This window comes from Oncorhynchus clarkii, chromosome 10 (assembly GCF_045791955.1).
Source record: "Oncorhynchus clarkii lewisi isolate Uvic-CL-2024 chromosome 10, UVic_Ocla_1.0, whole genome shotgun sequence".
Taxonomy (NCBI): domain Eukaryota; kingdom Metazoa; phylum Chordata; class Actinopteri; order Salmoniformes; family Salmonidae; genus Oncorhynchus; species Oncorhynchus clarkii.
Genome location: NC_092156.1, coordinates 14,983,094 through 15,007,499, shown reverse-complemented (window position 1 = coordinate 15,007,499; position 24,406 = coordinate 14,983,094). Strand labels below are relative to the sequence as shown.

The 24,406-nt window shown below is 42.8% G+C and overlaps 1 protein-coding gene across 2 annotated transcripts; it reads right to left on the bottom strand.

Annotated features, from left to right (window-relative positions):
- Positions 1-311: 311 nt before the first annotated feature.
- LOC139418045 (protein transport protein Sec24A-like) lies at positions 312-24,282 on the bottom strand. 2 transcript variants are annotated; one of them, XM_071167154.1, is made up of 24 exons: positions 23,852-24,230; positions 19,036-19,602; positions 16,426-16,593; positions 16,034-16,111; positions 15,500-15,574; positions 15,227-15,372; positions 14,753-14,934; positions 14,510-14,612; positions 14,032-14,158; positions 12,821-12,930; positions 12,403-12,515; positions 11,885-12,003; positions 11,529-11,584; positions 11,099-11,305; positions 10,670-10,793; positions 8,873-9,031; positions 6,992-7,165; positions 5,858-5,968; positions 4,968-5,143; positions 4,465-4,602; positions 4,142-4,246; positions 2,610-2,702; positions 1,984-2,087; positions 312-1,667 (listed from the first exon to the last, which is right to left on the bottom strand). In XM_071167154.1, the coding sequence occupies exons 1-24, from the start codon at positions 23,907-23,909 to the stop codon at positions 1,553-1,555; spliced, it is 3,408 nt and encodes a 1,135-aa protein (XP_071023255.1). In that variant the 5' UTR covers positions 23,910-24,230; the 3' UTR covers positions 312-1,552. The 2 variants fall into 2 exon arrangements, with proteins under 2 accessions (XP_071023255.1, XP_071023256.1); XM_071167155.1 differs by lacking the exon at positions 16,034-16,111 and having other exon boundaries at positions 23,852-24,282.
- Positions 24,283-24,406: the final 124 nt, after the last annotated feature.

The window sequence follows — 24,406 nt, the reverse complement described above, 5'->3', positions numbered from 1 at the left end:
ACCCTTCTGTCGCACACCCTTTGGTTTGTCCATTTTGGCCACTGATTACCCTTCTGTCGCACACCCTTTGGTTTGTCCATTTTGGCCACTGATTACCCTTCTGTCGCACACCCTTTGGTTTGTCCATTTTGGCCACTGATTACCCTTCTGTCGCACACCCTTTGGTTTGTCCATTTTGGCCACTGATTACCCTTCTGTCGCACACCCTTTGGTTTGCCCATTTTCATCTCACACATTTTTCAAAACGTTCTAATTTCAATAGTCAGGAAACCTAAAACGTACTCTGCCCATCCATGACAAATCACAACTACTTTTAAAAAGTCCCAAACATTTTATTAGCGTCATTTCATCTTCATACTAAAATTAACAATTCTTTACCATTATAATGGAGTATTTTCAATATACAAGTATCAATAAGCATGATTAAAAGATCAATGGCTTCGTTATATGTCCGTGTTAAAGAATTTCCCATATCCTATTATATTAAAATATTTAATATATAGTGTCTGTATTTAAACAGTTTCAATAATAAAAAGTGAGTTCCCATACAAGGCAATAACAGTATTTAATCAGATCGGGAATCTCATAAATTAAACTAAAAAAAAAAAAAAGCTAGTTGTTTTGAATGTCCATGAGGAGAGGAGAATGGGTGAGTGAGTCTTTGAAGGAAAGATCTAACCCAAGAGATGAGACGGCATTCCATTGCTTAGGGGCAATTCCAATTCCACAGTAACAGACATCATGCATAGTTATGGTTTGTTTAACTTTGCAATCACTGGTTTTTGTTTGAAATACATTGTAAAGTGAAATATTTGAGTCACTGTTACCGTGGAATTCCCCTTAGTCAACAACATTCAAGGCAGGAAATTATAACGAGCTCTGTTCACCTTTAAAAACATCTACATTTTGGACTTTACATTAAGTCTAGAGATTTGTTCGACACAATAATAACCAAACTTCTGTCCTTTACCACTAATTGGTAGATGACTATTGTCATCATCGTAGCTGAGATATACTGTATTCTTATGCATAAGGGGACATCCAATAATAAACAGTCCGAGGTTAGACGATACTCCTTCAACATGGCCTTCAGCATGATACATATATTACTTTATTAACAAATACAACGGTGCTTTTTGAACAAGACTTCACATCCATAGCCAGAACTGTATCTGAAAAGATCTCTTAGAAAGCATAGTTCTATGAGAATAAACACTGATTTGCTCAATCACTGATGTACATAATATCGTGTCATGGATTCCCTGGTCTTGACAACATGTTCCAGCTGAAAACAAAAAGAGCCAAATCAGAATTAGCCAAGTTGCCTCTGTCCATGTCCTGCTCACCACAAAGTTTGATCTGTTTGAGAGAAAGTCTGCGGATGGGGGGGGGGGCAATCTTTAAGAAAGGCAATGCTAGACAAGAATAGTGCGCCATAACTGAAGATGCTGTGAGAGGCAGCCGTCCCTGACAGGTTCAATCTTCCCAATGTTCGTTCACACACGGATGCACATCCTGTCAGAGTTCCCAGGGCTGACTCCATACGCTGCGTTTACTTGGAGACTTGCTGTTGGACGTGGAGTAAAAACTCATAGTAAGATAGGGCCGACTCTGTCCGATCCTCAATCATGTTCTGCATAAAGCTGGCTTTCAGTGGGCTCTCATCCCTGGAAAGGAACAGAAAAGGGAAGGTTGGATCCACAACATTTACACAGTCTCTTGCAGAATTGAACTCAGTCGTTTGACAGGTCAGCAAAACACGCTGTCAATGAGTTCAACCTGATCTTAATACTTCTCATTTAATTTTGGGCTTCAAACTCAACCAAATGGCCCCCTATTCCCTAAACAGTGCACTACTTTTGTACCAGAGCTCTACGGGCCCTGGTAAAAAGTAATGAACTATTAAGGGAATAGGGGGCCATTTGGAATGCAGACATTGCCTCTGAACTCCCCCAGTGATCTCATCTAGTTACTACTGCCTACCTAATGACATGCAGGATGGGGAAAAAGGGCCTCTGTTCCCTCAGCCAGCCAACAAACGCTCTGGTTCTCTGGGACTCTGCCGTGTCCAACTCTGGGAGAAGGTTCTGGGAGATACAACACATTATAATAATATCTTTATGGTCTCCCTTTCAGGAAATGTGTTGTGCATCGCATTTTAAACAGCCTTATAGTGCAATATATACACACACACACACACACAGTACAATATAAGTCACAAACAAAAGATACAACCAACACATGTCAATGAAGTGGTATATGGCCAATACAGCAGGGCTAAGGGCTGTTCTTAAACACGACGCGCCGCAGAGTGCCTGGATACAGCCCCTAGCCGTGGAATATAGGCCTTTTACAGCAAACCCAAGGTGCCTTATTGCTATTACATAAACTGGTTAACAATTTAATTGTAAAAAAAATGGTGTCATACCCATTGTATATGGTCTGACATACCATGGCTTTCAGCCAATTGGCATTCAGGGCTCGAACCACTGTTTATTATACTGTGTTATAAACAGAGGTCTTGGTGAGCGATACAGAATCTTGTCAGGAGCAGGGGAGCTGGGCTAAGAGAAACAGTTAAAGGGGGAGCAGGTGCTTAGGTTCCTTACCATGTTCTGAGGCACAGCAGCGTAGTCTGGGACCCCCAGGACTTGCGTGAGGAAGTTGGGGTTGCAGTTTCTTCCGATCCAGATATAGATCACCTGTTGGAGAATGGAGAAGACTGAAGTCAGTCACATTGTGTTCGTGTTATGCATCTGTGTGTTTGTTGAGAAGAATCCACTGTAGATGTGTTGTAAGTCTATCTATTGTGTACGCCAAATGACAGAAGGATTCCTCAATAATCATGCAAATTAGCGCAAGCTAAAGCATGATGGTGAAATGCATCCGACTGTTGATGATGCAATGTGTCAATGCTGTCATTGTAGCTGTCCCTAATAAATTAAACACCACATGACCAAATGTATGTGGACACCTGCTCATCCAACATCTCATTCCAAAATCATGGGCATCAATATGGAGTTGGTCCCCCCTTTGCTACTATAACAGCCTGCACTCTTCTGGGAAAGCTTTTCACATGTAACATTGCGTAAGGGACTTGCTTTCATTCAGCCACAAGAGCATTAGTGAGGTAGGGTACTGATGTTGGGTGATTAGGCCTGGCTCGCAAAGGTGTTTGATGGGGTTGAGGTCAGGGCTCTGTGCAGGCCAGTGAAGTTCTTCCACACCGATCAACAAACTATTTCTGTATGGACCTCGCTTTGCGCATGGGGGCATTGTCATGCTGAAAACAGAAAAGGGCCTTCCCCAAACTGTTGCCACAAAGTTGGAAACACAGAATCGCCTAGAATGTCATTGTATGTTGTAGCATTAAGATTTCCCTTCACTGGAACTAAGGGAGCCTAGTCCGAACCATGAAAAACAGCCCAGACAACTATTCCTCCTCCAAAACGTTACAGTTGGCACTGTGCATTGGGCCATGTAGCATTCTTCTGGCATCTCCCAAACCCAGATTCGTCCATCGGACTGCCAGATGGTGAAGCGTGATTCATCACTCCAGAGAACACGTTTCCACGGCTCCAGAGTGCAATGGTTGCAAGCTTTATACCACTCCAGTCGAAGCTTGGCATTGCACGTTGATCTTAGGCTTGTGTGCGTCTACTCGGTCATGAGAACCCATTTCATGAAGCTCCCAACGCACAGTTCTTGTGCTGACATTGCTTCCAGAGGCAGTTTGAACCTCGGTAGTGAGTGTTGCAACTGAGGATAGATGATTTTTACACCCTATGCGCTTCAGCACCCGGTGGTCCTGTTCTTTGAGCGGCCTACCACTACGCTGCTGAGCAGTTGTTGCTCCTAGACGTTTCCACTTCACAATAATAGCACTTACAGTTGACTGGGGCAGCTCTAGCAGGGCAGGAATTTGACGAACTGACTTGTTGGAAAGGTGGCATCCTATGACTGTGCCACATTGACAGTCACTGAGCTCTTCAGTAAGGCCATTCTACTACCAATGTTTGTCTATGGATATTGTATTGGCTGTGTGCTCTATTTTATGGCTGAAATAGATTAATCCACTAATTTGAAAGGGGTGTCGACATACTTTTGCATATATGGTGTACATCATCATCATGCTACTAACCGAGCCAGCATCCATGAGGAAGGCCCCCTCTCTGCTCAGCTTCTCCACAGACAGCTGCTGGACTCTGGGCTGGGGGATGGCACGCTCACTGATGTTCAGGGCTCCCTGTGGAGGGGGTGGAAGGAGGGGGACGAAAAGAGAAGTTTGGTTAATAAAAGAGGAAAAGTGAAATATATCCACACGTCAGATGGAAGCCGAAGCGTAGACCTGAATATCCGTGTTCTTTCTTTAAATGATCTGAGTGTATAAAAGGTGATAAACTATAAAAGTAGAGAAAAATATTGCTCTTCTCATTATCTATGCACTGTTCCCCTAGCCCTCACCTCGTCAGTCAGGTCGTCTACGCGGTACAGCGCTGGGTGGATCATCAGCATGACGTAGGCCAGGGGCTGGTACTTCAGCTGACACATGGCAAACACACGGTCGTCCAGCCTGGTGCTTGTACCAGTTCGGAAGGCTTTCTGTGGACCACAGAGAATAAAAACAACATATGAGCAAAGCAGCACAAAGGACATCCGCAAGCCAATAAAGGTAGCTTGGTCAGTTTCTGACTGACTCAATTTCTTATAGTGTTTTAAAGCTGGTTTTTATGCTATGCTGAGTTGTAATTATAACTACAGGAATAGCCTCTCTTCTGTGAAAGTTGAAATCCCAATGGGAAGTAGGCTTCATCCCACATGGCACCCTATTCCTTATATTGCACACTACTTTTTACCAGAGCCCAATGGGCCCTGGTCAAAAGTAGTGCAGGGAACAGGGTGCCATATGGGATGAAGCTGTAGACTGCCAGGGTACTAGCCAGGGAGAGAGTGGGTGGGTAGTGTACCTGTTTGAGCAGGGCCAGGATGTAGAGGGGGAACAGCCTGAGGCAGGCGGGGGCCAGGAGGCCAGGCTGCTGGATAGTGAGCACAGAGGTGCGGTAGGATGTCAGAGAGTCAATGGAAGCGTTGGTCATCGCGTCCCGGGCGTCACTCAAACTGGACGTCACCGAGCGATCCACAGCTAGAGGGGCAGGACACATCAGGAACAGGGCATTGAATTCAAAACTCAGCTACATTTTTACCTCAGGGATTGGGATTCACAAGTTACATGATTGTACAGTACAAGTTTGCAGTCATGGCCTTCATTACAAAAGCAACCATTGGGTTCAATCATTTCTTGTTGCATATATAAGGGTAAACCAGCAATAATAGTACCTTATATTACAGTAGTTTCTCTTTAAAAACAGGTAACACCATTTGGATAGTCCATCTGTAGATGCTCTACACACCATCTACTAACCCCCATTCTAACCCTAAACTTAGCCCTTATTCTAAACTTAACTCTAACCTTAGCGAGCAGTTGCTTATCTGTAGAGCTTCAACAGATGGACTTTCCAGACCATCCAAATAATGTGACTGAATAACATGTAGAATAATAATATTTGATCAGTGACTGATACTAATAAAACCTCCAATACATTATAAGAAGATCAGTCTTCAGTCAGTTTGATTTAGCCACTTGGATTCCACAAAGGTCACAGTAACCAGGCAACCATCTGACATCACCATCTGTCCATGCAAATGAGGCAGCTATGGATGGCACTGTGTGGATGACAAGCGTGTTCTCACTAAAGACCACAGGATGATGGGACAGTCTAAGGACTTCACCTGGTACTGATGGAAATAAACATGCCTTTAATAACTACACCAACACTGCGTCCCTGGAACTACCTACCCATGCTAGCCAGCAGACCAGTGATGGCCTGGACATCAGCCCCAGCAAAGATGTCCGACAGGGAGTTGACAACAGGCAAACACATGGTGTGGACTCGAATTCTTCTCTCTCCTGTAGAAACACCAAGCAACAAGTTATTATTTCAGCATTACAATTGGTATGCATCGGAAATATATTTGTCAAGAAAGGAAACAAAACAAAACTATTTGGGACGCACCCAGTGAATCTAAACCAAGTAAATCCCACAGAAAAATAATGACAAAAGCTGTGTTCGAATACCCATACTAACATACTGTATACTACATACTTAATGAGAATATACACTACATACTATTAGTTCATTTTAGTTTACTGTATTCCAACGGTATCCTTTCAGTTGAGTGTACTTGCGCTTCGCCTGTCTACCGGAAGTCGATGCTTTTGCTATGCAACTTCTTGCTAGCATAACAAATACTAGCTAGACATCTTACGGACTTCATTAACAATGTCCATTGAGAAAGCACAACAACTATACCATGTAACTAACCTATGTATGACGTGAATAATCAAGTCAATAAAAGTCAGATAGTATATAGTTAATATACTGGCAAGTTCAATGTATTAGTAGCAAACCAAAGTTAGGTAGCTAGCCAACATACAAGCAACTGCTGTAATGATATGCTATGTGGTTCATAAGGTTAGCGTAGCTAACAAATTGTCAGACAACATAACATGTAATGTAACTTATTTGAAAAGTCATTACTTTATTACATTGCTCAACATTTTAACATTTGTCATAATTAGTTAAATGGATGAATTTGTATCCGCTCTCGGACTTCGGCAGCATATCCCCCCCCCCCCATTTTCTTCTAAATCTGAAAATGTGAAGCCACGCCCATTCTGAAGAATTGCATTATGGGCCCTAAAAGCATAGAAATAGTGTCCCACTTCTTGTATACTTTGAATTTTGGTGAATGTAGTACAACATCCAGGAACTTCTGGCATACTAACTATATTCATAGTATGAGCTATAAGCACACTACATACTCAAAGTACGTCACAAATAGTATGGTTAGTGTGAGTATTCGAACACAGCTAATCTTTTTATGGTAAAGCTCCCTACACCCCCATCACAGCAGCTCCAAGACAGTGTACCTTTGCTGGATGTGTAGAGCAGCGCAGCCTGGAAGGAGACGGACTGCATGTCCACCAGGTTCTCCTCAATGGACATCTGCACAGCAAAGCCCGCGTCTGGGTTCACATTGGGCAGGGACAGCAGATCCGTGGAGCGCACAAAGAAGTTCCCATGGAACGTGTGGATGGACAAACCTGCATGGAAGTTGAGGGGTCAGAGTTATATATTTTCTTTTCACAATAATCAACATACAAAATAAATCATCCCCTTTTCAGGACCTGGTCTTTCAAAGATAATTTGCAAAAATCCAAATAACTTCACTGTAAAGGGTTTAAACACTGTTTCCCATGTTTATTCAATGAACCATAAACAATGAATGAACATGCACCTGTGGAACGGTCGTTAAGACACTAACGGCTTACAGACGGTAGGCAATTAAGGTCACAGTTATGAAAACTCAGGACACTAAAGAGGTCTTACTACTGACTCTGAAAAACACCAAAAGAAAGATGCCCAGGGTCCCTGCTCATCTGCGTGAACGTGCCTTAGGCATGCTGCAAGGAGCCATGAGGACTGCAGATGTGGCCAGGGAAATAAATTGCAATGTCCGTACTGTGAGACGCCTAAGACAGCGCTACTGGGAGACAGGACAGAACGCTGATCGTCCTCGCGTTGGCAGACCATTTGTAACAACACCTGCACATGATCAGTACATCCGAACATCACACCTGCGGGACAGGTACAGGATGGCAACAACTGCCCGGGTTACACCAGGAACGCACACTCTCTCCATCAGTGCTCTTACTGTCCGCAATAGGCTGAGAAAGGCTGGACCGAGGGCTTGTAGGCCTGTTGTAAGGCTAGGACTGGCAAAAAGTGCTCTTCACTGACGAGTCGTGGTTTTGTCTCACCAGGGGTGATGGTCGAATTCACGTTTATCTCCAAAGGAATGAGCGTTACACCGAGGCCTGTACTCTGGAACGGGATCGATTTGGAGGTGGAAGGTCAATCATGGTTTTGGGCGATATGTCACAGCATCATCGGACTGAATTAGTTGTCATTGCAGGCAATCTCAAAGCTGTGCGTTACAGGGAAGACATCCTCCTCCCTCATGTGGTACCCTTCCTGCAGGCTTATCCTGACATGACCCTCCAGCATGACAATGCCACCAGCCATACTGCTCGTTCTGTGCATGATTTCCTGCAAGTGTTCTGCCATGGCCAGCGAAGAGCCTGGATCTCAATCCCATTGAGCACGTCTGGGACCGGTTGGATCGGAGGGTGAGGGCTAGGGCCATTCCCCCCATAAATGTCCGGGAACTTGCAGGTGCCTTGGTGGAAGAGTGGGGTAACATCTCACAGCAAGTACTGGCAAATCTGGTGCAGTCCATGAGGAGGAGATGCACTGCAGACCTTAATGCAGCTGGTGGCCACACCAGATACTGACTGTTACTTTTGATTTTGACCCCCCCCTTTTTTCAGGGACACCTTATTCAATTTCTGTTAGTTACATGTCTTTTGTTGAATCTTATGTTCGTACAAATATTTAAACATGCTAAGTTTGCTGAAAATAAACGCAGTTGACAGTGAGAGAACGTTTCTTTCTTTGCTAAGTTTTGATATAGAAGTGGGTCCGAGAGATTTGAAATAAATACATTTAATCTGACAGTTTTACTCTCAGATACTGAAATCAACTGGAGCACAGACAGACTCACAACCATAAGTTTACAGGGTTCACAGTATCCTTCATCAATTGTCATTGAGATTTCCTTCAGCGAACACTTTCCATAAGGACGTTATAGAATATAATGTCTGACATTTAAAGTGCTGCTGCTTCCATGTGAAATAACATAATGCAAGGCAATCAACATAGTGAGAAAATATTGAGTGATGACTTGTTACCTTTAGTGCAGCGGATCCTCATTACAGCCTCCAAGCCAATCTTCCTGGTGAGGTACCTCTTGAGATCCTTCTGGAAGCACTCAACCCCGGCTGGGTTGTGCTGCTGCTGGTATGAGGGGTAGTAGTACACACTTCCTGCTGAGTACCTGGATATGCAAGCTGAGAGAACGAGAGAGAGAGAAGATGAAGCAGAGATTACACATGAGTCCAACCAGAGTAAGATGTTCTATACGAAGGGCCTTGTGGCATTTGAATAAATGAAAATTAAAAAACGCAACACCTAACAATTTCAAAGGTTTTACTGGGTGAGACTTCATATAAGAAAATCTGTCAATTGAAATAAATTAATTAGGTCCTAATCTACAGATTTCACATGGCACCGGGAATACCCGTTGGTCACAGATCCCTTAAGAAAAATCAGTCCGTATCTGGTGTGACCACCATTTACCTCATGCAGCGCAACTAATCTCATTTGCATAGAGTTGATCAAGTTGTTGAATGTAGTCACACTCCTTTCTAATGGCTGTACGGAGTAGCTGGATATTGGCAGGAACTGGAACACGTTGATGCAGAGCATCCCAAACGTGCTAAACTAAATGGGTGACATGTCTGGTGAGTATGCAGGCCATGGAATAACGGACATTTTCAGCTTCCATGAGGTGAGGGTGGCGGATGAATGGCACAACAATAGGCCTCAAATCTTGTCATGGTATCTCTTTGCATTCAAATTTCCATCGATAAAATGCAAAGTGTGTTATTTTTATATAGCTTATGCCTGCCTATACCATAACCCTACAGGCAACACAGGGCACTCTGCTTGCACACACACCATATGCCTGGTAGAGTTGAAACCGGGAATCATCCGTGAAGAGCAAACTTCTCCAGCATGCCAGTGGCCATCAAAGGTGAGCATTTGGTGAAAAGGTGAGCATAACACTGAAGTCAGTTATTATGCCAAACCGCAGTCAGGTCAAGGACCCTGGTGAAGACGTCGAGAACACAGATGAGTTTCACTGAGACAGTGACAGTTTTTGCAGAAATGCTTTGGTTGTGCAAACCCAGTTTCATCAGCTATCTTGAGTGGCTGGTCTCAGACAATCGCGCAGGTGAAGAAGCCGGATGTGGAGGCCCTGCACTGGCGTGGTTACACGTGGTCTGTACTGCCAAATTCTCCAAAACGACATTGTAGGCGGCTTATGGTAGAGAAATTAACATGCAATTCTCTGGCAACAGCGCTGGTAGATATTCCTGCAGTCAGCATGCCAATTGCACGCTCCCTCAACTTGAAACATCTGTGCATTGTGTTGTGACAAAACTGCACATTTAGAGTGGCCTTTTATTGCCCCCAGCACAAGGTGCACCTTTGTAATGATCATGCGGTTTAATTGGCTTCTTGATATACCACACCTGTCAGGTAGATCTTGGCAAAGAAGAAATGCTCACCAACAGGGATATCAACAAATCTGTGCACAGAATTTGAGAGAAAAGCTTTTTGTGCATATGGAACATTTCTGGGATCTTTTATTTCAGCTCATAAAACATGGGATCAACACCGTAAAATTTAGAATTTTGATCAGACATCAAAACAACATATGGAATCATGTCTTCACTATTATTCTACTATGTAGAAAATAGTAAAAATAAAGAAAAACCCTTAAGTAGGCATGTCCAAACTTTTGACTGGTACTGTATACAGCAACACAGACAGATAAAGAGCACTGCTGGCCGCTGAAATAAGGTGACTTTGTTAATAATAACACACTGAAGTTCAGATGTAAGTCAGAAGGCACCACTCACCTAAAGAGGCCAGGTCACAGTACTGGGAGCTCAGTAGGAATAGGTCCACAGCCACCTGCTGTCCTGAACAGTCCAGGGCCAGCTTCTTATAGAAGTCTGTGGCAGGAGACAGGTTCGGGATATCCTGGGGAAACACCACCACACAATGAGCACAACAAAACATTTCTAAATGAGAATATTAGGCATAAGAAATGTCTGAAACTATATCTCAAGTATTGAGAAAGATATCAAGTTTCTACCACCACTGCAGAACAGATGTGCACACTGCATACTTCTCATTACCAAGTAACTAAAAAGAAATGTACAGCAAATGGTACCCCATTTCCTACACATGGGACCTTAAAAGTAGTTCACTGTATAGGTAATAGGGTGCCATTTTGGATACAAAATACATAAACCAGTGAGACCCAGGCTCTCACTAGTCCCGACCTTGGCTGAAGCTCTCTGGTTGGGGTCCTCTCTGGACTTGAGGGCCCCCACGCCCAGTTTGGGCAGCTGGGTCTGGAAGACGGACACGCGCCCCCCGGTGGGCGACAGCAGCTTGAAGGCTGCCTGCAGGGCCGGGCCCAGAGCAGACTGGGTCTCCATGGTCTTGCCAAACATCTGGGGCAAGCTCTTCAGCAGATCCTGCACCAGCTATACGAATAAAAACACATTTTTCAATAAAGTTTTGAAATGCAAAACAGTATAAGAGAGGTTCAGGCAAAAAAAGTTACCCAATGTGAGTGTGTCTTGATGCATTTTCACGATGTTGCTGTGAATAGTTTTACAGATTGGACTTGTAACATTTTCGTTGAACATTTTGTTGAGAGCCTGTCTCTGAGGAATCTGCACAGGAATAGTTTTAAGAGCTCCTTACCTCCTTGCATTCATTGAGGTTCACTAAAAGGCTGTCTGGTGTTGGTAAAAATATATCTGGAAGAAAGGAAAAAACAGCATAGAAGACCTTTAGACCACTGCAACCTCCTGAAATAAAGACTTTAAAAGTACAGCATCATTTATATTGCAGCCCTATCTATAGGGTGTTTTTCCATGTTGTCACAACTTATACACTGATGAAGCCCGATTGGGTGAAGCATGTGTCACAAAATAACAAATACATTTTCCTTTCTTTCACAGCAAATAGCGAGTGTGGACCTTCCTCATTTTCTTAAGCATTTCTAGACAGTGAATTATTCTAATGACAAAGCTTGTAAGCACTTTCTGGTCTCTCACCTTCAATGTCCGAGACGATGAGCATCTGTGGTTGGGCCAGGCCTTCCTGGAGGTTGTAGAAGTGGATGGTGCTGTCAAAGGAGATGAAGCCAATCTTTGTCCTGGAGTCTCCAGGGAGCCTGGAACACACAGCCGATACTCACAGGTCACAGTGATGTGTGGTCCGGTTCAGTTAATATTGACTTTCTTCTTCTTGCTCAATACTTCTGTAAGTTATTTTATTTCTGTGTCTGAATCACTTTTTGTTATTAATCTTAATGACAAAAATGTGTATATAGTCACATTAAAAACTCAAATACACATTGTTTTAGGGCTATCTGATGCTAAACTGAAGTCTTTAAGCTACCTAGTATTGATCAGTACAGAATATGTTATTACATAGCTTAATAGGACAATACGTAATGAACCATCATATCAGGGCTGTGGACATTATCCCAGGAGTGTATTTAATCTGCATCCCAATGGCTTCCGGGTGCCATTTGGGAAGCATCCTCAGTCTGTAACTGATGTACACATACGCGTTGATGTTCTCCAGCAGTGACTGACAGACGACATCTAGGTATCCTGTTTCCACGGCGTTGTGGGATACATCCAGCACGAAGAGATAAACGGCAGGTTGGGGGGGTCTCAGCTGAGGATGACAGGTTTAACACCATCAATACAAACACACTGATACACCACACTCTCTTACCACATCGTAACAAAACATGCAAATGATTCCTAGATAAACAACTCCAGGAAATCATAAACAACTCCATGGAGTCAGAAAGCCTGATGGAATCACTATGAACGTGGCAACAGTGGAACACTGCTCATTTCATCTGCATTTAAGTAGCAGATAAAAGGGGGGAATGTAACCACTTACCACAGATTCAGGCAAAATAACATGCAATGCTTTAAATAGACAAATCTTAAAACTATATAATGTGTATTTACCATGTATTCTGAGGGTGCGATGAACTCGATGGTGGCGTTCTGGACCTCAGGTCTTTTGTGTGGCTCTCCGTACGATCTGGTGACTGGGTTGTACATGAATTCCTCTGGAACTGCACAACAAACATGGAGGTTGTCATCAGTCAGAAAAGAACAGGACTGTCCATCACTACCGCCATCAGGTGAATGAAATTCTGAACGTTTAGGTCAAAGCTATGTGCTGGAATATATTGGTAGAGCATGGGTGAAGTTAGGCCTTGGTGCTCAAGTGAATGTCCTTTTTCCGCTTCAGACCAGCCTAACTTCTCACTTAAAACATGTGTTTGGAATGAACTTCAAATCTATGATACGCCCCGCCCCCACTTAACATACTGCTTGACTAGTTGGGCCCAAGCTTGCTGTACAACATTAAAACCTATTCAGTCTGTCTACAAACAGCCTCTCAAAGTGCTTGATAGGAAGCCCAGTAGCCATCATCACTGTTACATCCTCAGAAAGCATGAGCTCCTGAGTTGGGAAAATCTTGTGCAATACACTGACGCATGCATGTCTTGTATTCAAGATCCTAAATGGCCTGGCTCCCCCTCCACTCAGTATTTTTGTTAAACAGAAAACCCAAACATATGGCAGCAGATCCACAAGGTCTGCCATGAGAGGTGACTATAGTTCCCTCAAGGAAAAGCACCTTTACTAAATCTGCTTTCTCTGTGAGAGCTTCCCATGTCTGGAATACACCGCCATCAGACACACAACTGCACCACCTATCACACTTTCACAAAATGTATGAATACATGGCTAAAGGGCAATCAGATTTGTGAACATAATCCCTAGCTGTGTATTGCCGCTTTCCATGTTGTCTGTTGTCTGTAGCTTGTGAGGTGTGGAAACAACTGTTGCTTTTATGAATTTTGTCTTGCTGCTTTTTGTTCTATGTTGCTCTGTCTGTATGCTACTTGCTTGTCCTATGTTGCTCTGCGTGTGCTCACTGCTCAATGATTGTCTATATTGTAATTGTTTTTAATAACCTGCCCAGGGACTGTGGTTGAAAATTAGCCGGCTGGCTAAAACCGTCACTTTTACTGAAACGTTGATTAATGTGGACTGTCCCTGTAAAAATAAAATAAACTTAAACATTGGATGTGGTCAAAAGTGGTGCCGAATATGGGGAATAGACAGGGTGTAATTTAAGAGGAGCTCGTGGCTGTGGTCCTTACCGTCGTTGACCCGGTAGCACAGGTTACACTTCCATCTCCTCTGGTCCAGGAAGGTCACGAAGGGGTTGATATATGTCCTGCAGGAGCGACACCGCACTATAGTGCTGGAGGTGACCACAGGCAGTTGCTGCAGTGTACAGACAAACCAAATCATAAAAAAAAAAAAAGGTACAATCGGATTGGTACATCATTTAAAAAAAAGCTATAACCATTGATTCTTGAAGAATAAAACTTAATACAGCTAGTTGCTGCAGTTCACAGAAAAATCAAACCCGTAGGACATGTTAGGTTATGACAATCGTCAATGCCAAGTTCCATACAAATTAAAAACATCAAATTACATTTAAAAGACATGATCATAGATGCATAGATTAAATACAGTTATTCTAGGCTAAATGCATTCTTCTATCTTTTACCAGAAGAGGGAAGGGTTGAAGGAAGTCTACTGAGGGTTGGGAGATAGTGGGCAACATCTTACCGAGAGATCTTTGAAGGGGTGGAGCAGCAAGCCGAGTGGAAGCTTGGCTTTGTTTAACAGAGACTGGGTCTGGGGGATGTTGGTCAGGGTACTGCGGAATACCCTGTAGAGAGATGAGGCAAGAGAAACAACAGGTCTAAACCAGTACATTTCACAGTAAAAGTACATTAACACTTTTGACAATATTCAACATTGTGGTGGGGATTGACGTTGAAAAACAGCGCCAGACAAACTATCACTCACTCTGGGTGACAGTTGATTTTCTGCAGGTCCTGGGGCAGGCAGGGTGTAGGAGGGGTGATGGGGCCCGGGGGGAGCAGGTTCCTCTCCTGCAGCAGGTTAACCACCCTCAGGGTCTCAGGGGTCTGGGACTGCAGACTCAAACCAGCCAGGGAGGGGCTCAGCTGGGCTGGACCTGCAGACGGCTGTGGAGGAAACATAGTACAGTGGTGAGTACAATGAACAAAGGCCTGGTCAAAAGACGTGCACTATATGGAATAGGGTGCCATATGGGATGCAACACTGGTAAGTTTCAATATTTGAACAGTCTATCCATGTACCATTTCAACATTCAGAGTTCATATTAAAATGTTTAAGTGTTCACGTGATCAGACAAGTGCTAAGCTCTGTATATAATAGAGAAAGTTGAGCGTTGTACTGTTAGTATGTCAGTCTTGGATTTGGTTTGAGAAAGCAGAGAGCAGTCTGGTGTTTTACCTGCTGGTATGACTGAGGTGCATGGCTGTAAGGCTGCGTCTGGGCCTGCATGGGGGAGGCGGAGGTGTTCTGGTACCCTGGGGGTAAAGAGGGGTAGGACAGACCCATGTGTCGAACAGGGGGGGCTGGCTGCTGGGGTGGGCCAGCTATAGGGACAAGCACCAAAACAGGCCTCATGTCAGTTCTGAGTGTTGCTAGCAGTAAATATAGGGGACTAAATTGTAATATTAGTCATTAATTTCTGATTAAACTATGGAGTAGTAGAGGACTTACCCATTTTAGGGCTTGTCTCCAAGTGATCAAAGCTGTTGGGAACTTGAGCGCCATTGGCAGGTGTGGGTATGTGTCCTGTTACAGAGCAAAGATTCCAGAGTCAGGATGAGTTCAGTGTAGTTTTTTTTTGTTTTGGGGGGGGGGGGGGGGGGGGGGGGAGTGTTGACAAAATGTTTTTGGAGAACTTAGTAATTAGCATAGATGTTTTTGTTTTATGTTTCAGGTCACGTTGTTTCATTGCCACATGAGAGGAAATTTAGGAATTGCATCTTCAACGCACCTAATTTCAGTCACAATGAAAGACATTAAGACATAATTTAATGAAAAATCTGATACCCATGAGGTCACTAAAATGTAATAATGGCAAAAACTAAGACAGTATTGAATGTAAACACAGAATATCTGAAAGATCCATGGAAGTTCTCTAGGCCTTTTCTCTAAGAAACCATGCTAAAAATCTAATAGAGGACATCAAAAGTACACAGGGACCACATACACACAAGTACCACAACACTGATAGTGACTAAACCACACCTGGACACTCAATATCATTCTCCTGGTTGTCGTACTCAGTGTGGGCAGCATCATCACTAGCATCACTCCCACACTGAGCTGTCACGGTGGGAGGAAAGAGAAGGAAATGAGACCCCAAGGGTGGCTGCTGGAGATACTTGGATACAGCCCCCCCTCACTAAAACTTCAATTTACAACAAATAAACTACAAATATATGTGGATGCTTCAAAGACCAAGGTAAACAACATATTATTAGATGAGAGGATAAAAACAAAAAGTCTCAGAGTAGGAGTGCTGATCTAGGATCAGGTTACCCTCTAATTCATTATGATTTAAAATACAAAACTGAACATGGATCAGCACTCCTGCTCTGAGATGTAAGACTACGGTCCCTAAACTGATATTTACTTACCATCAGTCTTGGGGCCAAAGGGAAGGGGAGGGGTAGCATTGCCCATGGGGGGTGGAGTGGGTCTCATCGAGGGTGTGGGTCCTGTAGGTGGGTGGCCGTAAGGTGCTGTCATTCCTGGCTGGTATGTGTGAGGAGCAGCCACAGGGTTCATTGGAGGAGGGGCAGAGCCTGGACAACCACAACAACATATCATTCAGGATAATTTGCCATACATATTAAAATGTCTTATACAGTATCCTATCACAACCCTCAACACAAACCTTGGCCAATGTTAACATAACAATTAGATATTTACAGAAGTGGCTCCTACATAGTCGTGTGCTGCCAGCCCATGCATCACTGGCTTGGTCGAGGCTAACCTGTACATAGGCCTAACCTAAGGCAATAAAACTGGCACCTATAGGCTGCATGATGATACCTGATGCATATCATGACAATGTAGCCTATGGCTGCATTTACACAGGCAGCCCAACTCTGATTTTCATTTCACAAGTCTTTTGACTCTGAAAAAAAATGTGATATGATTGGTCAAAAGACCAATTAGCCATAGAGAAATTAAGTATATCGTATATGGTATGGGGACTATTGTGCATAAGAGGAAACTAGGCCCCTCTGAGGAGAGTAACATTATATCCCTACACTGGAGGTGACGAGTCCCATGACAGCTGATGCTGGTGACCCAGAGCTAGCTAATGTCACTGAACCCCAGTACCTACAGAGACTACACTGACTGGTGCATTTCAGACAAGAGTGAACCATTCTTCCAATAGCAAAAATCTGTCATTCAGATATTGTAAGTGTGAATATACTGTCATCAAATCAATTTGAATGAAAATAGTCAACTGGCCAAATTGGAGTGAATCCTATTCAAAATCAGTCATCAGGGAGTCATCCTTGATGCCTAACGTGATATTTCTTACACCACATTGTTACATAATGCGATAATCGTCATTCATGAATCACTGATGTCGTCTGACCACATAACAGCCACACACCATAAATACCGCTAGTGGTGTGAGTCCTGAGTAAGTGACTAAACTGCCTATCTGAACCCAGGAAATGATGCTTACCCAGACTTGCACTGCCTCTACGGACATTCACAAGACTATATACGCACACACACTGACACTCACACACAGGTTTGCAAACTGAAGGTGAATTACTAGAAACTTTACCAGATTTTTTTAAACCAGAATTTTATGTAATCTAAATCAGAATTATCCGATTTTTACAGACATCTAATTATCTCAGGTTCTCTGTGTGGGCTCATCACATAAAAATATATGAAATAATTAAATAAGATGGTTTTCAATTTAGTGAATACTATTGGTGTTTAAAATGAGGGTTTCAGCATGATTCTATATAGCGCAGACATATTTTACTATGTTAATGTGTCTTTGTTTTGGTGGCAAACTGTTATCAGTTGTGAAATAAGTCAATAGCTAGAAGGGTTGCAGAGTTAATTGAAAATAATGCCATTGCTGATTAGATGTTTTTTTCATTAATTAGGCTATTTTCTCTATCTACTAGAAACTCATGAACAGACATGAACACTATAAATTCATATTTATTTTCAGCTATTCCAGTATAAATTACCCAAATGTACTGAAGAACAGGCGCACACACTCCCTGCTGCTACTCTACTCCCTGCTGCTACTCTGTTCTTAATCTTATTATTACTACATATCCTGATGCCTAGTCACTTTACCCTGCCTTCATGTCCATATCTACCTCAAATACCTTATTATGATCTATCCTGATGCCTAGTCACTTTACCCTGCCTTCATGTCCATATCTACCTCAAATACCTCTGCACATTGATCTGGTACTCTGCCACCAGCCTATACCGTTGACACCAGGCAGGTTGGGGCCATGGACTCACGCTATTTACGGCATCAGCATGACGCAACAGGACCCGGGATTAGTCGGACCAGGCAAAGTTCTTCCACTCTTCAGTTGTCCAGTGTTGGTGATCGAGTGCCCACTGGAGCCCTTCTTGTGATCTATCCTGATGCCTTGTCACTTTACCCTGCCTTCATGTCCATATCTACCTCAAATACCTTATTACCCTGTTCATTTAATTCCTTGTTTTAATACTTGTATTTTGTATTATATGTTTGTTTAACTGCATCGTTGGTAAAGGTTTGTAATCAATAATTTCATGGTAATGTCTACACCTGTGGTATTCAGCGCATGCGGCAATACAATCTGTTTTTGATTTGATATTGGTGATGGATTTGAATATCACCAGAGGTTACTGGAACTCTCCATCGGACCCTGGACAACTTTTCAAGAGTGTCTGCCAAGAAGATATGTGCAGCCAATTGGGTGTGTGTGTGTGTGTGTGTGTGTCAGCAGGGGGCAATGTCCACTTCCAACATCAGCTTGCTAGAACACTTCTGGCGCTTCCCTGTGACATCATAGTGACCTGTTGTTACTGTTGTTACTCCTGATATGAAGTGTCACTACACAGTCAAACCACCAGTCAATGTCATAACATCATTATGCCTAAATGTTTTTCAACCAAGTGTTTTTCATCATAGGAAGTCAAACTGCTGTAGCATATGTAACAGTGTGTTAATCAAAGAGCCCTTCTGCACTGCGTTTTACCTGGCTGGGTGGATCTGTGGAGGGAGGTAGGAGGCAAGGGAGGACCCGAGGGTTGCATGGCGTTGTGGTAGACAGGAGAAGGAGCAGCGCTGTACCCCGCCGAGGGGGCCTGGAGTGGTGCCAAGTTAGGCGAGGAGGTCACGTGATTATCCACAAACGCGAGGGGAGGAGTGGCCATAGGAGGCGGCGCCCCCATTGGTGGAGGAGCTCCCATCAGTGGAAGGGCCCCATACTGCCAGGCTGGGGGGTGCTGGTAGTAGCTGTTAGCAGACACAGGTAGAGCAGGGGTGACCTGCGCTGGGGGCATCCTGAGGCCTGGGCAAGGGCTGGTGGATTGAGGGGGCGTCATGGGGTGGAGAGGTCCCATAGGAGGCCTGTTTAACATGGGCTGACCTGGGGAGGCCTGGTAAGAGCTGACTGGTGGGATGGGCTGGTAGGGCCCAGAGTTATAGAGTCCAGGGCCAGGCGGCATGGGGCCCTTGGCTTGCATTGGGTTGTATGGAGGCTGGTGGGCCATGTTGTAACCCGGTCCTGGTGGCTGCAGCACTACTTGATTCTGTAAGGGACCTGGAAGACAGGATCATGACAGATTAGACTACAGGCCAGAATTTGACATAAAATACAGCAACACACTGAAATCCCATGTGAATATCCCATGACTATAGTCTGCATTCCAAAGACCTAAAGAGTAATAGCTGACTGCCTCATTTGCCTGCCAGTTAATAAAAAATATGAGAAAATGTTTCATTACTAGATGTAGAACTGCCTGGCAGTATTGATTAACTAGTCCTACAACAGTTTGTGGCTCTGAAGAAGGATTTGGGCTAGATAACTTTGAGAGTAGCAAAAACATCAGGCTAAATGCAATAGGGCTGGGAATTGCCAGGGACCTCCCAATACAATATTTTCACGATAATTTAGGTGCCAATACGATATGTATTGCGATTCTCCCGATTCTATATGTATTGTGATACGATACTGTGATTTCTTTGCGTTTCGATGTCCAAACAATATGCTCACCATATGTCTGATGCAGAGGGACAAGAGAGCCATGAGAAAACAAGTTTAGATCAGTCACAGAAAGTGCTGAAAACAAATTGGCACCCCATTTCAAAAGATGGAGAATATGCTATAAAGGGCAAATACTGGAGTTTGTGCAGGTACAGCAAGCTTGCCCAAAATAATATTGCGATATTGTAAAAACTATATAAGGTATAATTGATTTAACTATATTGTCAAAAATAATATCCCGATATGTAACTATTGATTACCCCCCCATCACTAAATAGCAGTGAGGGAAATTGGGATGAAAATACAGACAAAGTCTCCAAAATAAGGCAAACGATATGTGGACAGACTGACACAGCAATCACATTTCTCAACACAGTAACGGTGCAGGATATAGTCTAATCTCACCTGGACGACACTCCTGTACTGACAGTGAGTGTAAATAGAGGATCTGAACAAATGATACCAGACACAAAAACAGAACAAAAATAGAGCTTTTCCAATCAAATACTCCTCCTAACCTTGAAGATTGTTAGGTAGAAACAGGGTTTACTATAATTAAATAGTCATGACTGACTGGCGGCAACAGCGTGCTACATGTCCAACAAGTCTTGAGCTACATTACAAGCCAGGATAAACAGGTGGGATTAGAAAACAACTCCTCAATGGTGAAGATTAACACCCATAATCCTTGTCTTTCCGGGCAGCGCCAGTGAAATCGCCAACATTAAGCTGCCTGCTGGCCACAGTGATTGTGTTGAAGGCTTCCCTCCAATCACAGTGAACCTGGCCTGTGCCGGGTACACATGCTCAGCCAATTAGAGGCAAGTATAAGAGTCAAACATGGAGACAAAATCTTAGCACAGCTGTACAGCAAACAGGTCACTGATAAAATATGCAATCATTTCGATAAGTGCACTGCTTAGGCCTAAAGTAAATGAAGTAGGATGAATTCACCCTAGATTAAATCCACTTTGGTCAGAATGATCAGATTTCAAAAACCTGTTGGAGTAGAGACTTTTTATTGCCTCGAATACAGAGATAAGGAAAATATTAAGCTTAATCATAAATCATCAATAGCCAAACCCAACAGCATAAAGAACATGTCCTGCTCTAATCGAAACACTCTCTGGTTATCTATAGACAAAGAATGAGTACTACTGGTTCTGTACAAATAACACAGTTTGACAGTTAGTGTTTAATTCAGTCCAGTTGGATGGTTAACATTCCCTCCAGAGATTATTGATATGAAACAGTTTTCAAACTGTACACACAGTCAAAAGTTTATATACACATACTCATTCAAGGGTTCGTCTCTATTTTGACTTGTGTGTACTACATTATTTTTTACATTGTAGAATAGTGATGACATCAAATCTATGAAATAACACATATGGAATAATGTAGTAAGAAAAAAAAAGTGTTAAACAAATCAATATATCTTATATTCTTCAAAGGAGCCACCCTTTGCCTTGACAGCTTTGCACACTCTTGGCATTCTCTCAAGCAGCTTCACCTGGAATGCTTTCCCAACCATCTTGAAGGAGTTCCCACATATGCTGAACACTTGTTGGGTGCTTTTCCTTCACTCTGCAGTCCAACTCATCCCAAACCATCTCAAATTGGGTTGCGGTCAGATGATTGTGGGGGCCAGGTCATCTGATGCAGCACTCCATCACTCTCCTTCTTGGTAAAATAGCCCTTACACAGCCTGGAGGTACGTTGGGTCATTGTCCTGTTGAAAAATAAATGATAGTCCCACTAAGCACCAACCAGATGGGATGGTGTATTGCTGCAGAATGCTGTGGTAGCCATGTTGGTTAAGTGTGCCTTGAATCCTAAATAAATCACTGACCGTGTCACCACCAAAGCACCTCCACCACGGTGGGAATCTCACATGCAGAGATCATCCGCTCACCTACTCCGCGTCTCTCAAAGACGCAGCGGTTGGAACCAAAAATCACAAATTTGCTCTCATCAGACCAGAGTACAGATTTCCACCAGTCTAATGTCCATTGCTCGTGTTTCTTGGCCCAAGCAAGTCTCTTCTTCTTATTGGTGTCTTTTAGTAGTGGTTTCTTTGCAGCAATTCCACCATGAAGGCCTGATTCATGCAGTCTCCTCTGAACAGTTGATGTTGAGAAGTGTCTTGTTACTTGCAGTTAACTAATGAACTTATCCTCTGTAGCAAAGGTAACTCTGGATCTTCCTTTCCTGTGGCGTTCCTCTTGAGAGCCAGTTTCATCATATCGTTTGATGGTTTTTGAGACTGCACTTGAAGGAACTTTAAAAGTTCTTGAAATGTTCCAGATTGACTGACCTTCATGTCTTAAAGCAATGATGGACTGTTGTTTCTCTTTGCTTATTTGAGCAGTTCTTGACATAATATGGACTTGGTGTTTTACCAAATAGGGCTATCTTCTGTATACCAACCCTACCTTGTCACAACACAACTGATTGGCTCAAACACAATGAGGAAAGAAATTCCACAAGTGAAACACAAGGCATACCTACTAATTTAAATGCCTTCCAGGTGACTACATCATGAAGCTGGTTGAGAGAATGCCAAGTGTGGGCAAATCTGTCATCAAGGCAAAAAAGTGGCTACTGATGAATCGCAAATATAAAAAATATTTGTATTTGTTTAACACTTTTTGGTTTCTACATGATTCCATGTGTTATTTCATAGTTTTGATGTCTTCACTATTATTCTACAATGTGGAAAGTAGTAAAAAAAAATAAAGAGAACCCCTGGAATGAGTAAGTGTGTCCAAACTTTTGACTGGTACTGTATGTATGTATATATGTACTTTACCTGTCATTCAGGGAGAGAAATGCCAGACAAAAAGTATATTTATACTACTGAATTTAAAAATAAAAAAAAGTAATGCAACTAAAATGGATCGTCCCAATGTGCCACATGTACACAGAGGTAGAGCACAAAAAAAGCGCTGTGGTACGTCATTCACTTCTGAGTAGATGTTGCAAAGCATAATACGATTATAACTATAATTTTACATTTTATGTGACACCAGCCAAGTGATTCGAAAAAGGCAACGAAGTACGCAACAAAGTCACGCGACCCTTACACAAAGAACCTCAACAAATGAGAGGAAAGTTTAGCCCTAAACAAAGACTAAATCAACTAGAGGATGATAGTTTAGCAGTCGACAGGGTATCATTAAAATTACAAGACTCAAATGATATAGCTAATATTTTTGGTCAATTACCCAAATATAAGATCCACGTACGAGTCAACTAGTTATAGCTAACTACAGTAGCTCAACTGACAACTTGTAGCATCATCATGACCCAAACTATCAGTCTCTCCCCTGAACTTGATCTTCAATTGAGTTGACTAACGTCATGCAAGGTAGCACTAGTCGCTAGCTAACGTTAATTATCAGTTAGACTAGAGACTGACACAAATTGCAACTATAACTAAGTGTAGATAGCTAGATACGTGAGTAAATTTGTCAACGACTCAAGCTAAAACATATTATCCTAGCTAGCTAAAAGTTAGGTATCAATCAAAGCGATCACTTATATCCAAATGCTAACTTAACATGAACAATGTTAATTTTAAACTGTAGTCTTGATAAGAGTAAATTAGCCCACCACTAACATTAGCCATCTTTTAGGTTAGCATTATTAGCAAGGCAGCAAGCTAATGTAGTTAGCTAGCCAGCTTGCTAACCAGCCAAATCAGATTAGGATAAAGTAAAAGCCTATCTTGTTAACGCGCTAGTTACTAAACAGTTGTGATTAGGTAATGTTAGCTAGCTAATATTAGTGCGAAATTGCTCACCATTTGCGTATGGCTGTCCTCCTGGTCCATTCTGAAAGTTGAACCCCGTACTGGACATCTTGAAATAGACACCGACCGTAATCAAATTTAAAAGCTTCGTTGGCGAATAGTTAGCTGCGTCTTACTTAGCTAACCAGCTGTTTAGCTAGCAATGGGATATGTTTGTTTAACGGAGCGTCTTTCAGGTTGAAAAAAAAATGGGAAAAAAAAGTGAATTAGTCGACTCGTTAGCTATCACAGACCATGGTTAGGACCGGTCCCCGTCCAACTACGGGTGTAGGCCTTGTCAATAAAATCGTGTGAGACTGTCCTTTCCGTAATATCTGTGTTCCTTCACTCTTCTTGGGATTCCCCACCAACGTAAAACCTCTTCAAGCATGCGCAGTTGGTACACGTGGCACTTCCTGTGCATAGTGGATTTCTACAGTACTGGAAACACTCGCAATGTTGTACTGTCTTCGCTTCCTCTGATGTTTGAGTAAAAACATGTAGGATCGGTTAAATACATGGTGACAGACTGTGTATTACAAATACAATTAGTTTATATAAAACCAG

What these genes read in the sequence shown, in the direction of transcription:
- LOC139418045 (XM_071167154.1), bottom strand. Translation starts at nt 23,909, where the DNA reads ATGTCCAGTACGGGGTTCAACTTTCAGAATGGACCAGGAGGACAGCCA. An exon ending in GCTCTACACATCCAGCAAAG is followed by an intron (nt 5,969 to 6,991) that starts GTACACTGTCTT and finishes GTGTTTCTACAG; the next exon opens with GAGAGAGAAGAATTCGAGTC. An exon ending in CTGCTGTGCCTCAGAACATG is followed by an intron (nt 2,088 to 2,609) that starts GTAAGGAACCTA and finishes TGTATCTCCCAG; the next exon opens with AACCTTCTCCCAGAGTTGGA.